Source organism: Aythya fuligula, chromosome 5, assembly GCF_009819795.1.
Source record: "Aythya fuligula isolate bAytFul2 chromosome 5, bAytFul2.pri, whole genome shotgun sequence".
Lineage (NCBI taxonomy): Eukaryota > Metazoa > Chordata > Aves > Anseriformes > Anatidae > Aythya > Aythya fuligula.
Window position 1 is genome coordinate 18,544,055 of NC_045563.1, and position 14,366 is coordinate 18,558,420.

The 14,366-nt window shown below is 39.5% G+C and overlaps 1 protein-coding gene across 1 annotated transcript in view; it reads left to right on the forward strand.

Annotated features, from left to right (window-relative positions):
• The window catches only part of KCNK10 (potassium two pore domain channel subfamily K member 10), a 66,123-nt gene extending 52,937 nt beyond the window's left edge, over positions 1–13,186 (forward strand). Inside the window, exons 6-8 of the mRNA XM_032188642.1 lie at positions 6,463–6,649; positions 9,815–9,957; positions 11,980–13,186. Of these exons, the coding sequence (XP_032044533.1) occupies positions 6,463–6,649; positions 9,815–9,957; positions 11,980–12,603 (954 nt within the window). The 3' untranslated portion in view covers positions 12,604–13,186. The remainder of the gene's footprint in view (positions 1–6,462; positions 6,650–9,814; positions 9,958–11,979) is intronic.
• Positions 13,187–14,366: the final 1,180 nt, after the last annotated feature.

Sequence of the window (14,366 nt, forward strand, 5' to 3'; positions counted from 1 at the left end):
TATGGACATACTTAGGTATTCCTCTGTTTGTGGCAGAGGAAAAAATAAGATTGATATTTCTGATATTCTCTTTTATGCTTTGAGTACAAAGACTTGTTTTCCTTTTGTTAAAATATTTTGATCTGGAGGAAGTGATTTAGAAGATGAGCTGCTTAATTTGAGCACAGGAAGAGAGAATCTGTTCCAAGAATAGCTGGCAGCATGGGAGAAGGCATAAAGTTAGGAGTAGGCAAAGAGGACAAAAGACATGTTAAAGAAATGTGTTTTCTTTGGAGTAGTGCTCCAAAATGCAGAGCCTTGTGGAGAGATGAGGACAGCATGTTCCATGAAGGCACAGTGTATTAGTACTAAAAATATGACACTGGTCAACTAGCCAAAAAGGTAAACAACTTGCTTGAAGTCCTGGGGATATTTGTCAGGAATTCAGAAAATAAAATCTTTGGAAGACAGAGGAACCATATGAACTCCCTGTGAGGCAGCAAATGTTCCAGAGATATTTTTGCTTGAGTAGTGCTGTATATTGGTCTAGTTTCTATAAAATGAGAGGTGACACTACAAAATCTTGGAACAAACATGTTGGAAATATGGTATAATGTTCCATATATTTAGCATTTAGTCTGGTCTGAAAACTGACTGTAGTATCTTTTGATCCCATGATTAATGTTTTCTACTTGGAAAAAAATCTACTCCTTTTTGAAGGAATTTGTGTCATCTCAGCGGCCTCAGCTTGGGAACTTAAGAACCTAATTCTTTTTTCTCTAAACTTCTGAAGTTATTGGATAAGACCCCACTGTATGTAAAAGAAAACAAGGAAAAGACGAGATAACAATTGTTGATGGAAAAAATGCTGAAGAACTAATAAGCATCTATCTATGAGAATATCCGTCCTCACCCCTCTTGACATTAAAGCAGGCTGACAGTAGTTTTTTGAATTAATATGAACAATATGATGTCCTGCACAGTGATTATCCCACTCTACTCTCCACTGGTGTGGCCTCACCTCAAGCACTGTGTGCGGTTTTGGGTGCCAAAATGTAAGAAGGATATAGAAGTATTAGGGTGTGTCCAAAGGAGGGCAACAAAGATAATGAAGGGTCTGGAGTCCTATGAAATGTGGCTGAGATTACCAGGTTCGTGCAGCTTAGAGAACTGGAGACTGAGGGGAGGCCTGCAGCTCCCTCACGAGGGGAGCGGAGGGGCAGGCGCTGAGCTCTGCTCTCTGGGGACAGTGACAAGAACCGAGGGCATGGCATGGAGCTGGGACAGGGGAGGGTCAGGCTGGGTGTAGGGAAAAGTTCTGCACCCAGAGGGTGGTTGGGCACAGGGTCAGGCTTTCCAGTGATTTAGGGGTGGTTGAGCCAGGAGTTGGACTCATGATCCTTGTGGATCCCGTCCAGCTTGGGATATCCTATGATTCTGTGATGCTGCCTGTTTAGCACTTAATCACCTGAAGAGTAAAATCAGCACCTTCATCAGTAAATGGAGATGACTCCTCATAGGTTGTTATATCATAGAAAACTCTTCATTCTTTTCTTAGATTTCTTTCTTAGGCATTTTTTTTCAGATTTGCTCTAGTTAGATTTTAATTGAAGATTCTCTCATTAGCAAGCACTAATTTGTTTATAGTTGATGAATGGCTCACAAATCATCTGTTTCATAAATGTAGAGAGAACCTGGTTGATAAAATAGCAACAAAAAAATAGAAAACATCCCTTTCAAAAGTTTGGGTGTGTATGACATGCAATCCTGTACCTGGAAGTAACTATCTGTATTGGTGCTTGAGGCAGATCCTGCTGAGAAACTGGATTTAAGAAACTAGGATTAAGTGACTGAACATTTTTTTTTCCCCACTTAGACTGTGCAAGATAAGCATGTTGTTTGACCCTGATCTGCAGGTGTGTGGTGGTTTCACCCTGCTCCACAACTGCTCTCTCACTTCCCCTCCTCAAAGGGAGAGAGGGGGGAAGTATGGTGAGAAAGAAAAAGGCTCATGGGTTGAGATAAGGGTAATCTAATTAAAGGGGGAAAAAATTAAAAAAAAAAAAAAATAAGGAAGGGCTATGTGGGAGCAAAGAAACATAGAAAACAATTATTCTCTACTTCCCCTTAATGAGCAGTGTTTGGCCATACCTTGGGAAGCAGGGCCTTAATACATGTAGCTGTTGTTCAGGAGGACAGACGTTTTCATAATGATAGCCCCCTTTTCTTATGGTCAGCCATAAGAAAGCAGGAATGCCATTTCTGTAGAGTGCCCTGTTTTAGTACATTTTAGGCCATGCTGAGCCAAACTGTTCTTTTCCCTTATGTTAAGGTTGGATCACTATTTAGTCACAGAATCACAGAATCACAGAATTTTTCTAGGTTGGAAGAGACCTCAAGGTCATCGAGTCCAACCTCCAACCTAACGCTAACAGCCCTCCACTAAACCATATCCCTAAGCTCTACATCTAAGCGTCTTTTGAAGACTTCCAGGGATGGTGACTCCACCACTTCCCTGGGCAGCCTGTTCCAATGCCTCACAACCCTTTCAGTGAAGAAGTTCTTCCTAACATCTAACCTAAAACTCCCCTGGCTCAACTTAAGCCCATTCCCCCTCGTCCTGTCACCAGGCACGTGGGAGAACAGGCCAACCCCCACCTCGCTACAGCCTCCCTTGAGGTACCTATAGAGAGCGATAAGGTCACCCCTGAGCCTCCTCTTCTCCAGGCTGAACAAGCCCAGCTCCCTCAGCCGCTCCTCGTAGGACTTGTTCTCCAGGCCCCTCACCAGCTTTGTCGCCCTTCTCTGCATCCGCTCAAGCACCTCGATGTCCTTCTTGTAGCGAGGGGCCCAAAACTGAACACAGTACTCGAGGTGCGGCCTCACCAGAGCTGAGTACAGGGGGACGATCACCTCCCTAGCCCTGCTGGTCACGCTGTTCCTGATACAAGCCAGGATGCCGTTGGCCTTCTTGGCCACCTGAGCACACTGCTGGCTCATATTCAGCCGACTATCCACCATCACTCCCAGGTCCTTCTCTGCCTGGCAGCTTTCCAACCATTCCTCTCCCAGCCTGTAGCTCTGCTTGGGGTTATTGCGCCCCAGGTGCAGGACCCGGCACTTGGCCTTGTTAAACTTCATGCAGTTGACCTCAGCCCATCGGTGCAGCCTATCCAGATCCTCCTGCAGAGCTTTCCTACCCTCAAGCAGATCGACACACGCACCTAACTGGGTGTCATCTGCGAACTTACTGAGGGTGCACTCGATGCCCTCGTCCAGATCATCGATGAAGATATTAAACAATACAGTTGTGAGTTCATGAGAACATCAAGCAAGTGGGAAAATGTTTCTATACCATGGTGATTAAAGCATCAGACTGGAAAAACAACAAATGTATCAAAAAGGTGTAAGATGGTTGTACCTATGAAATATACTGCCCTGAAGGAAAAAAAAAAAAAAAAAAAGAAAAAAAAAAAAAAAAGCTTCTTTAGCAGAACTGATCTTATTTTGAACTTTTTTTTCTTCTCTTCTAGTGAATGTACCAGCCTAATTTTTTAGACTCAGTAATTCAAAGGTCTGAGGTATGAACCTCTTCTGATTTCTCACCCTTTAGTGGCTTTTTATATAAAATATATATTTCTTTTAATAATGAGTTGGTACAGTGTAATACTGCAGTGGCTTAGACTAATCTTGTCTAAATTGATATAACTATCTATGGAATGGAAAAGCTGTGTTTCCTTATTTTTGAGTAAACGTGCAGCACAGCACAATGTTCTTTGTGGGGAAATAGCTAGGTCAGTTCCATACACAGGAGAAACATGCAAACCAACCCTTTTTTATATGTGGTTACTACAATGTACATATTCCATGAATAATAACATTTGTGCTTTAGCGTTTTTTAGATCTGTACCATTTATACTCAGAATGTCTCCAGATCACACATCTATACTCTGAATATCACGTTATTGTCCAGCAAGTAATTATGCTTCTGAGTCTTACATTTGTGCTCTTTTCATTAGCTCTAAAAATGCTATTCCTTCTTCACCATTGCTTTCTCAATTCAGTTCTACCAGTGGAAGAATAAGAAAATAAGAGATCCTCAGCTGCTTCGCTTTTGTGTGTGTGGCTGAGGTGCACAATAACAATGAGTCAGGCCTTCTGCAGATTCTCTATTTAACAGTGTTACCATTTTTACTTAAAACAAAAACAAAAAAAACCTCCCCTTTCCCCCCAAAACTAAAAAAAATAATAATAATGAAATAACATTCAAAAAGACACCTTTGGCTGCATTCATCACTCATGAAAAAGCAGATATCCTGAACCTTTGGTACTGATTTGTGTATCATTCCTTCCACTTTTTTTCTATCTTGAGACAAGACAATCTTGATATATGTTCAAATGCGCTTTATTGTTGCTACATAGGGATTAGAGGAAGGGTTATTATGTACAATTTGCTTTATTAGTAGTGTTTGGCAGGTCTGAAGTGCTTTTTATTGAAGCATTTCCAGTACTGTGCAGCACTGCATGTACCTACCTACATTGTAGCTAGGTGTCGGCCATTTCATTTTTACGTATTGGGAAACTGAAGCAGTTAGCAGTGAACAAGTCACTGTGGCCAAACAAGTAAATAAACAACCTAGTTAAATCCTTGTCCTCCATGAAAAAAAAGCAAGTTTACCAACCTAAGATACCATATAACATCTTTATGATCGGTTACTTTCCTTTCTCTACATATACAGTAAGCCTGAAATCCTACCAGTGTTAATGTGCATCCATAACTCTAAAAAAAGCTAGATAATTCATTGCATTTTAGAAAACTGCTCAAAATGACTCCCTAGGAAAAGAGGAAATAAGAAATCAAGTCAGTTTGTATGTTCTTGGGTTGTTTAACTCCTTGGTACTTCAACACAATTTTTTTCTGTGCCTTGTATTTAATTAATCTTATATATAACATTGCATTACTAATCCTATTTAACTATTTCCATGCAGCCAGACACAGAAAACAATGCACATATACAGAAAATAAAAAATTAAGAGTAGAGGCAATCTCAAACAGTTCCAAAACTAAAACTTTCTGAAATACCATATATTTATGCTACTACCTGGATTCTAAGCACAGAGCATCCAAAGCCAGCTGCGTGTCTAATAATCTGACAGATCTGTAATCTGACATTGTACCTTTAAAAGAAATGATTTAGTGGAAACAATACTGCTCACAAAATTATTGGATATTAACTAGTTCAGACAATATCCCTTCTATATATTATAAAGATCACTTCTGAAGCCTCTTATTTCCTATCTAGGCAGTGTCCTAATCTGGAATGAAATCTCATTTCTGAATTAAGGAAGATGCTTGATTTGGAAAACTAATTTGGTAATATGTGACTTACAGTGACCTCCGCATTCATTTTCAAGGAAAAATACAGAATTTACACTGTCAGTGCAATTAATGCACAGTAACATTTCCAGTAGTTTCCAGGCTTCTTGTGAAACTGTTGAATTGCAAGTTCATCTGAGTACAGCATAGAAATCTGAAATAAATCTGTCAGAGTCAGTTGTGCATATCCAGGCTTGTATCAGTATTACTGGACACAAAACCCAGTATCACAGTATCACTGGAAACAAAATCCAAGTTTATACTAAATAGAGAGTTTATATGATCTAGGAGTGTAAAATGTTGCAATTACACTGCTTATATTTGTATTTGGTTTATAGCAGCCAGTAATGAATGTACTATTTGTTCAAGAGCTTTTCAGCATGTATTTACATATGTAATTTTATCTCAGCTTATGTGGAATTTGACATAAAACCTGTATTTCTGGAGTGAACTGATAGTATAGCTATCAATTTCTGAAAAGAAGATTTAACCTTCATATTTTGTGAATGAAAGCTGGAAATCCTGGGTCAAAGGAAAGTCTAGAAAACCCCACAACATGGGTTATTAGTAAATAAAATCTCTCTCTCTTTCTCCTTTTTTTTTTTTTTTTTTTTTTAAGGAAAGGTTTATTTTTGTTTTAGTCTCAGTCTTCCTGCTGAATGCTTGGGCTGGTGAGGCAATATGGCCTTACATACATGTAAGGCAGTGTGTACATACACCTTTACATACCTATACTACATATTACATATATGTATGGGGCTGTGAACATACACCTTTTCTTATATATTGAACCCAAACTGGAGTGTACTGAGCCTTTCTGAAGCTCAATACTGGTTTTCCAGGATGTATTTCTTGTAGGTTAGTAACTGTCTAGTGAATGGAAAATGGGAATCACCATTTTTCTGTGACCAGTCATAGAAGTTGACTATTTCCCAGGGAGGATTCTCACTTAGTGAGAGGGAGCATTGTGTTCTACCTAATAAGTTCACAAATGGATGGAACAGAAATACCAGATTACACCAGCATGATTTGTCTGCCACTCATAAGGTATACAGTCCCAGTAAGATAATCATTTTTTCTTTTCTTTTGTTATTTCCATTTTCTAGAAAAAACAGGTGAGCCAAACAAAGATCCGTGTGATCTCTACCATCCTCTTCATCCTGGCTGGCTGCATTGTCTTTGTGACCATTCCTGCAGTTATCTTCAAACACATCGAGGGATGGACAGCCTTGGAGTCCATCTACTTTGTGGTTGTCACTCTGACTACAGTTGGCTTTGGTGACTTTGTAGCAGGTGAGCAGCATTGAGCCTAGGTGCTATGCATGAGGTCCTTGGCTCTTAGAATTTGTTTTCTGGTGTGGAGAAGGGACATTTTACAATATATTATATCCAATGAAATTAAACTAGGTGTTTCAGTTGAGGTTAATGTGCAATAACATGCAGAACTCCAGGCTGATTTAAGACCCAGGTACCTTTCCATCTGCAGAGTGCAAGCTTTCAGCAGGGTAGATAACAGGAGTCTGGGAAGTCCTGATTATCCCTTATCGTGCAATGAATTATGCACAAGTCAAATGACTTTCCTATTGAATTCAGGATTTGTATTAGTCCATTAGGTCTCAATATGAGGCTGATTGCTGAAGCAAGTAGCCAAAATGATGAACGGACAAAGCTCTTACAAGTTAGGGTTGAGCTATAAGGCTGGAGAAATGTCTGGTTTGATGCAGTACTAGGCTGCTAAAAACTGTTGCAGAAACTGCAGCATTTCAGAGGCTGGATCTTGTTCTCCAGCCTTGGCAACAATTTCTACATTGCAGCTACCCTGTTAAGAAGAACTCATGTAGGAAAGGAAAGGAAAGACTAATAGGGTATGTATGCATCTCAGTGCTGGAAGGCTGCTCTCTGTGATGAATACAGTACTAGCTGGAGCTATAAATATCCATCCTTATGAATTACCAAAGAAGAAATCAGGATTGTTGGCTAGCGAGATGAGAGAATTTTTTTCAGTCTTTTCATTCTACTGCTTTGCTAAGGAAAAGCTGGTTAAAATAAGTGGAATTTCTTTTCCCATTCGAGCATGACCTCTACTCCTCATTCCTGTTAGTGGTCCTAGTTAAAGGCATTAAGATGCCTATGTTACAAAGAGCCATATTATGCTACTGTTTTGTTATTTCCTATAACATCAGTGGAATATGAATGAGTTAAAAACATCAAATGAAACTACAGAGATATGTAAAGTTTTCTTTGCTGAAGAGCTGTAGACAAGTCTTTTGTAGACAAGACTCTCATCCTCCTTTTTTTTTCTGACATAGTGGTATAGAAGAAGTGAAACATTGAGGAAAAAATCCACTTTAACCACTTAAGTGTTAAGTAAGAAGCTCACTGCTATTCTGGCTTTGTGGTATCACAGTATGAAGTAAAAATAATTAACAATATTCTTCTTAAGCATGTGGCACTTTGGTAATGTTTTCTTTAATAATATATTTTGAAAAAAATAAATTAAGTTGTTCTATATTCAACATGATTGGGAGAATGTAATACACAGCTGGGTTGCTACTAGTGGCCAAGATTTTTCAAAAATCAAATGGGGACCCTGAATAAGAACACTTCAAAGATGGTCTCATGATTAAGAGCTTAAGGCAAGTGATCACCAGGAGATTTTGATTTTATTGCTGGTTTTGAGAAAGATTGTCTGTCACTTTTATTTCCTGTCACTTTATTCTCTCTGTATCTCTATCCCTTCAACATCAAAGAGAAAATGCTGTGTCATAAAGCAGCATCAGTGGAGCGATGTTGATTTATTCCACCTAGAATGCGTCCCAACTCTTGCCAAATTGGGAGAGTTTTTGTAGTACTGTTGGAAATACAATTAAGGATGTATTCTGGAAAAACAAACAAACAATCACCGAATATTTGATAGGCTGAAAAAAATAAATGTTTTCATACTTTTTCAGAAATCAATCGCCTGATTTCTACTTAAGACAGACCTAGACAATCTGCTTTATAGCGAACTTATGCAGGGATGCGTGTGATCAGAACAGCCTCATTGTACCATAGCAACAGCTGTCCCCACCTACCATTGTTTTGCACTCTTGAAGACTGGAAAAAGAGAGTGATTCATGCAGTGTATGGGGAGAGATTAACATCAAAAACAGTATTTGGGTTCCTGCCAGTGCTCAAATGTCTGAGCTTTCATGGGGATGTTCAGTGACTGTATGCACACTCAGGCTCAGTCTGGGTAAAATTAAAGAGTTATAAAATATCTCAGATTGCAAAATTCTCAGGGGGAGACACTGAGCCATGTCATCTGGGGAATTTAATATAGGAAAATCCTAAAAGCTCTCTGTTGTGATAAGGAGGTACAGGTTGGTGTCCAGCTCTCAAACAACCAAGATTAGAAAATACGCATTCCTATGTCCCAGGCAGGGGACTTAGTCTTTCTTGCAGTGCATGTAGCACTGTGATAGGTCTAGAAGTCTCAAAAGTGAGGTTGTAGCTGCTTTCTTTTACAAAGGTTTATCTTGTTCTGTGGTAGGTAGCAGCCTAGGTGCTACTGTATTTGTTTTAGGCCCTTCACTGGAGTTGCCAAATGCTCACATATTTGTTTTACTAGCTCTTCCTGAGACTTGCATGAAAAGCATCTTAGATTCCTGCTTGTCTGAGCACTGGTACAGGTTGCTTGGAGATGTTGTGGAGTCTCCCTCCTTGGAGATATTCAAAAGCCTGGGGAACCTGCTCTGGGTGACCCTGCTTGAGCAGGGTGATTGGACCAGATGACCACCAGAGGTCTCTTCCAGCCTGAATCGCCATTCTGTGTTTCTGTGATATTTGTTGCTTCATTTGACCCATATCTCCTCTAAAGTCATTGGCCAGAGAATGCATCATATAACTGATATCCAAGCAGACAGTATATTCTTATTATCAGAATTTGTACAGCATTGACTTTCTGTCAGATACTCTGATTTGGAGGGGAAGGCAAAGTTATTTTTCTGTCTTATACACAGAGGTCTCTGAATCCTGTATTTAAAAACAAAGAATCTGGAAACACTATCACCTGAGGGGGTTGAACTGTGAAGTATCCAAATTACCAGGCTGCAGGCAGTTCAGGATAAGGGAGACTAGCTGTATTATATTTTTTTTTCTTGAAAATGTGTTCGTGCTGTTGCAAGTACTATTGAAGCAGGAATTTCAGAATTGCTTCAGACTATCAGCAATTTGAAGAAAAAAGTTTACCAGGTGCTCTGGCAGGTCATATAACAGCAGAACAATATGCAATTTTGAAGAATCTTAAATCAAGAACAGACTGTTCCTCCCATCTGACAAGCCTCTCATCTTTTATTAGAACTACAATGGTGTTGGCAAGAGTCAAAAATATTTTAAGGAATTTCTCAGAATTTCAAATATTTTGGCATCAATTTTGGCATCTCATGCTTCCTAAGCATAATTATATGCTTATTGCAGGAGGAAATGCTGACATTCATTACCGGGAGTGGTATAAACCCTTAGTGTGGTTCTGGATCCTTGTTGGCCTTGCCTATTTTGCTGCTGTCCTGAGTATGATTGGAGACTGGTTAAGAGTCCTGTCCAAGAAGACAAAAGAAGAGGTATGACATAATATCTCATTGGTTTTTCATTTTATAAGAGAGCTTTAAGTGCCTGATTCCTGCTTGTCTAATGAAGGATGCTCCTCTGCTTGACCAATGTACAGTATTGCCTATGGTTTACTCTACTGGCTATCTTTGCTATCCTGTTAGCTCTGATCTTTACCTTTTTCACAAAGGGTGGAAAAAAGCAACTGAAGCAAACCTATGTTGTTACACCTCTATCAGTACTATTGAATACACAGAACACACCAGTAGGATTGCAATTATGAAATAAGCAAGACTGGCCTTCACTCTGAAGCAAGTTTGAAAACTGTCATAAAAATTTCAAGTGCTCTTTCTTCAAAATGAGAAGTGCATGGATTTTTAAGACATTAGTTGGATCTGTTCCTTATTAAACAATAATTTGCCTTTAAACCAGTCTTCAACACTGAGTTTTCCCACTTTTCCCTGTGTCAAAGAATATGGTTCTGAGTAAGGGTTTAGATTCAGGCCCCCGTGTTTTTAAAACTTGAAGCAATTGAGTAGGTGGCATCAGGGAAAACATGATTAAATACACTCAGAACATGCCCTGCATGGTTCAAAGACAATATTGCTAGTGCTCAGAATAAGAGTGGAAAATGAAAGGTAATTGCTGTAGCTCTGAAGCTGAAGCCTGCTGTGGGGGAGGTTAATATAATTTCAATTTTTAATGCAATCTCCTCCTGCATTTCTAGCAAAGCTAACCTGGCAGGGTCAACTAAAGAGCAGGAATAACCAAAATTTGACAGAGGCAGTGCTGTTTATCATTTATGAAGGCAGCTGACCCACCTGAGGCCCAGTGCAGCTCCACGAATGAAAGGGGAGAATATCAGCTGTCAGGCTGCTCAGTAGCAAGACAGCGCTTGGCTGTAGCACCCAGAGGTGGGAATTTGAGCTCTCATGGTGGATGTGGGATAACTGCTACTACAGGTAGTCCAGTTCTAAGAGGACATCTGTTCACCTGGACCACTGGATGCAGAAATGGAGTTCTGGCCCCAGCAGCCCAAGGAAACTGTTGACCTTAGTGAGCTGCTGCAAACATTGTACTCCTGAATCTGTTCTCCTTTAAATGAGCTTTAGAAAAGGCCTGTGTTGACTAAGATATTGCTTGGTCATGTCTTTTTTTGTGTGTCTCTCAAGAAGAAGTATTTGTTCAGCAGCCATTTCAGTGCTTTATTCTTTGTTGTTATTGTTCTCTCAGGTGCAAAGGAGTAAAAGAGAACAGAACAGTGAGACATTTAAGGACATCCTTGTGGTGCCCACACAGAATGTTGATGTGTTTTGAAAGCTCCTCCTTCAGGAAGCAGCTTGCTTATTGCTGGCTTGAGGGGGTGTTATTTGGACAGTTATGCAATGGGCACCTCCATTAAAGACAGCTAGAGCTGTCCTGGAGAAGGAACACTAGACTGGATGCATCAGCAGATTTTTGGAGTATTTGAAGTTACCTAATAGGTATTCCCAACATTAATTGCTTTGTGTCACTGAGCACAACGTTCAATGGGAGTGAACAGCTCTGCCCATGAGCAATACAGAAAAATACATTGCTGTATTGCTACACACTGGTTGCTGTGCTGTTCTGAGGCAAATTAGTATAAATATATGTAAATAATTTTGCCCACTCCTGGCTGTCTACTGCTGATATTTTAAGTCATTAATTTTGTTCTTAATCATGGAAGGATTAGCATGGAGACCTCCTGCCATGGAACACAGCTTATAAAATCTGTGGAGTGGCAAGAAGTGAAACTGGTAGCCCAGTGATATGCCACATAAGTTATTTACTAGTCATGTGTTGGTATCTTTAGACCTTTCCTGAGTATAAACACTTTGCTGCTGAAGTTTGGCCTGGATGTATGCTTTGGACCTGGGACTGGTCTCTGAATCTATGCCAGACAAAAAGGTGGTTATGCTACTGGGAACGATTCGTAGGAATGAATGTCACTTCATTTTGTGTGAGTGTGTTCTTTCTTTATTTATTTTTATTAATTTATTTTTCTTGTTGTAAAGGTTGGAGAAATAAAAGCCCACGCAGCTGAGTGGAAAGCCAATGTGACAGCTGAGTTCAGAGAGACACGGCGGCGGCTCAGCGTGGAGATCCACGACAAACTTCAGAGGGCTGCCACCATCCGGAGCATGGAGCGTAGGCGCCTGGGCCTGGACCAGAGAGCCCACTCCTTAGACATGCTGTCTCCAGAGAAGCGGTCTGTCTTTACGGCCTTGGAAACAGGACGCTTCAAGGCTTCATCTCAGGAAAGCATCAACAACAGGCCTAACAACCTGCGCCTTAAAGGGCCGGATCAGCTCAACAAGCACGGGCAAGGGGCATCTGAGGACAACATCATTAACAAGTTTGGATCATCTGCTAAGATGACCAAAAGGAAAAACAAAGACCTCAAAAAGACCATCCCTGAGGATGTGCGTAAAATTTATGAGACCTTCCGAAACTACTCCTTGGATGAAGAAAAAAAGGAAGAGGAGACAGAGAAGATGTGTAATTCTGAGAACTCTTCTAGCACTGCAGTCCTGACCAACTGCATCCAGCAGCACTCGGACCTGGAGAATGGAGTGCTCCCCACTGAAACCAAAGAAAGGGAACATGAAAACAAAGCATTACTTGAAGACAGAAATTAAATGTAAAAGATGCTTGACTTGAATTAACAATGTTAGTGTTTTATATACATATATATATTGAGACACGTGCCTTATACAGACTCCTTATTCAGTCTGAATTATATAGCATCGAAGAATATTTCACTGTGCCATAAAGACTCAAGCTTGCTCTGCCAAAACAAGTCAGGAACACAGCACTGCAGAATGGCAACAGAAAACTACGCACATGGAAATTTCAGCCTGTATAAGATTACCAGGGCAAGACGCAAAGGAAGAGGCTGAACCACAGCGATACCAGCAGAGTGATATGACCATGGCATAACATTAGACAAAAGGCAGCTATGTAAGAGGAGCCTTTGAAAGCGATAAAAAGGAGTATATCTTTGTAATGGAGTATGTATTCATTAAGCCTTCCCCTGGTGATTAAAAAGAGGAGAAATTATTGGAGTGAACTAGAAACATTCAGTAAGGCTTAGTTTATGTTTTGGCACGTGATCCAAGCTGGATTTTTTTTTTTTCCATTTTTGAACCAGATGCATTATCTTTCTAAACTCCAAACGAATGTCAATGGACACAGCCACCAGCTGGATGCTGGTTTGAAAAATCAACAGAGACATATTTAAGGGTCGGATTGCTCTTTTCATTAAAAAAAAAAAAAAAAAAAGAAAGAAAAAAACTCTGTGGGTATTTATCTTAACCAGTGGAAAAAAAAAAAAAAGAAAAAAAAAAAGAAAAAAGAAAAGAAAAGAAACGAATGGATTTTATTCTCTTGTAGGAAACATCAATGTAAACTCACAGCAAGAAAGCGCTTATGAAGAAAATGCAACATCTAGTGCTATGTTGTTTAAAAGAAGAGAAACATTAATTTAATGGTATTTGACTAGGTGTATGAAACAGTGGGCCAACTGTTTTTTAAAAGAATTTCTCATTCACACTTTCTACCACTGAAAAACCTTTCAATTTTAATGCTGTAAGACTATGAAGGCAGAAGGAAAGCTATAGCTTATGCATGTCAGCATACTGCTGTTCTCTGTAGCTGAATTTGAATTTTTAAAAATAGAAATAAGAGCATATACATTATTCAAATGAGGGCCAGGGCAACCATAGAATCTCAGGGCTCTATGCCCCTTTTGCTGGGTTTGGGTTTAGACAAGAGCTGCAGTCATAATCTCAAATTTAAAAAAAAAAAAGAAAAAAAGAGAGAGAGAAAAAAAAAGAAATTTAGGAAAAGAAGTTGAGAAAAATATGGTGGTAATCTTTTAAGTGCTTATAGCTTTAAGTGCCATTAATGCTGTCATATTTTGTAACTTTTTAAACAAGTATTTGGAATTATTTGTTTTAATTTCCTTTTCAGGTATTATCTTTGTTTGGCATTTGCTATCTCTTTTCTTGTTAAATCTAAACACGAGCTCTCTGCATTTCCAGGTTAAAGTGAAGTGTTACCAAATTGTAGGTATTTTTAAAAAATCATTTGTGGTGTCTGGACACATATAGATATAAGACACACAAATGTCCCTAGACTTCATAGTAAATATTCAAAGAAAAGGCTGCAAAATAATTAATAGGAATTACGAAAAACACTTAGTTTTGGTAGTCTCAGCCTGCAGGCTACTGTTTGCCATTGCAGATAGAAGATTTTGCATGTCAGAAATGAAATACATGATTGCACCAGCAATGCCTCCCCTGCGCCTTCTCCAACTTAAATAGTCTTGCAATTCAAGCTGTAGGCGTATAGGTAAAGTAAGCATGGATGTAGATGGCAGAGACATACCGAGTCCCATAAG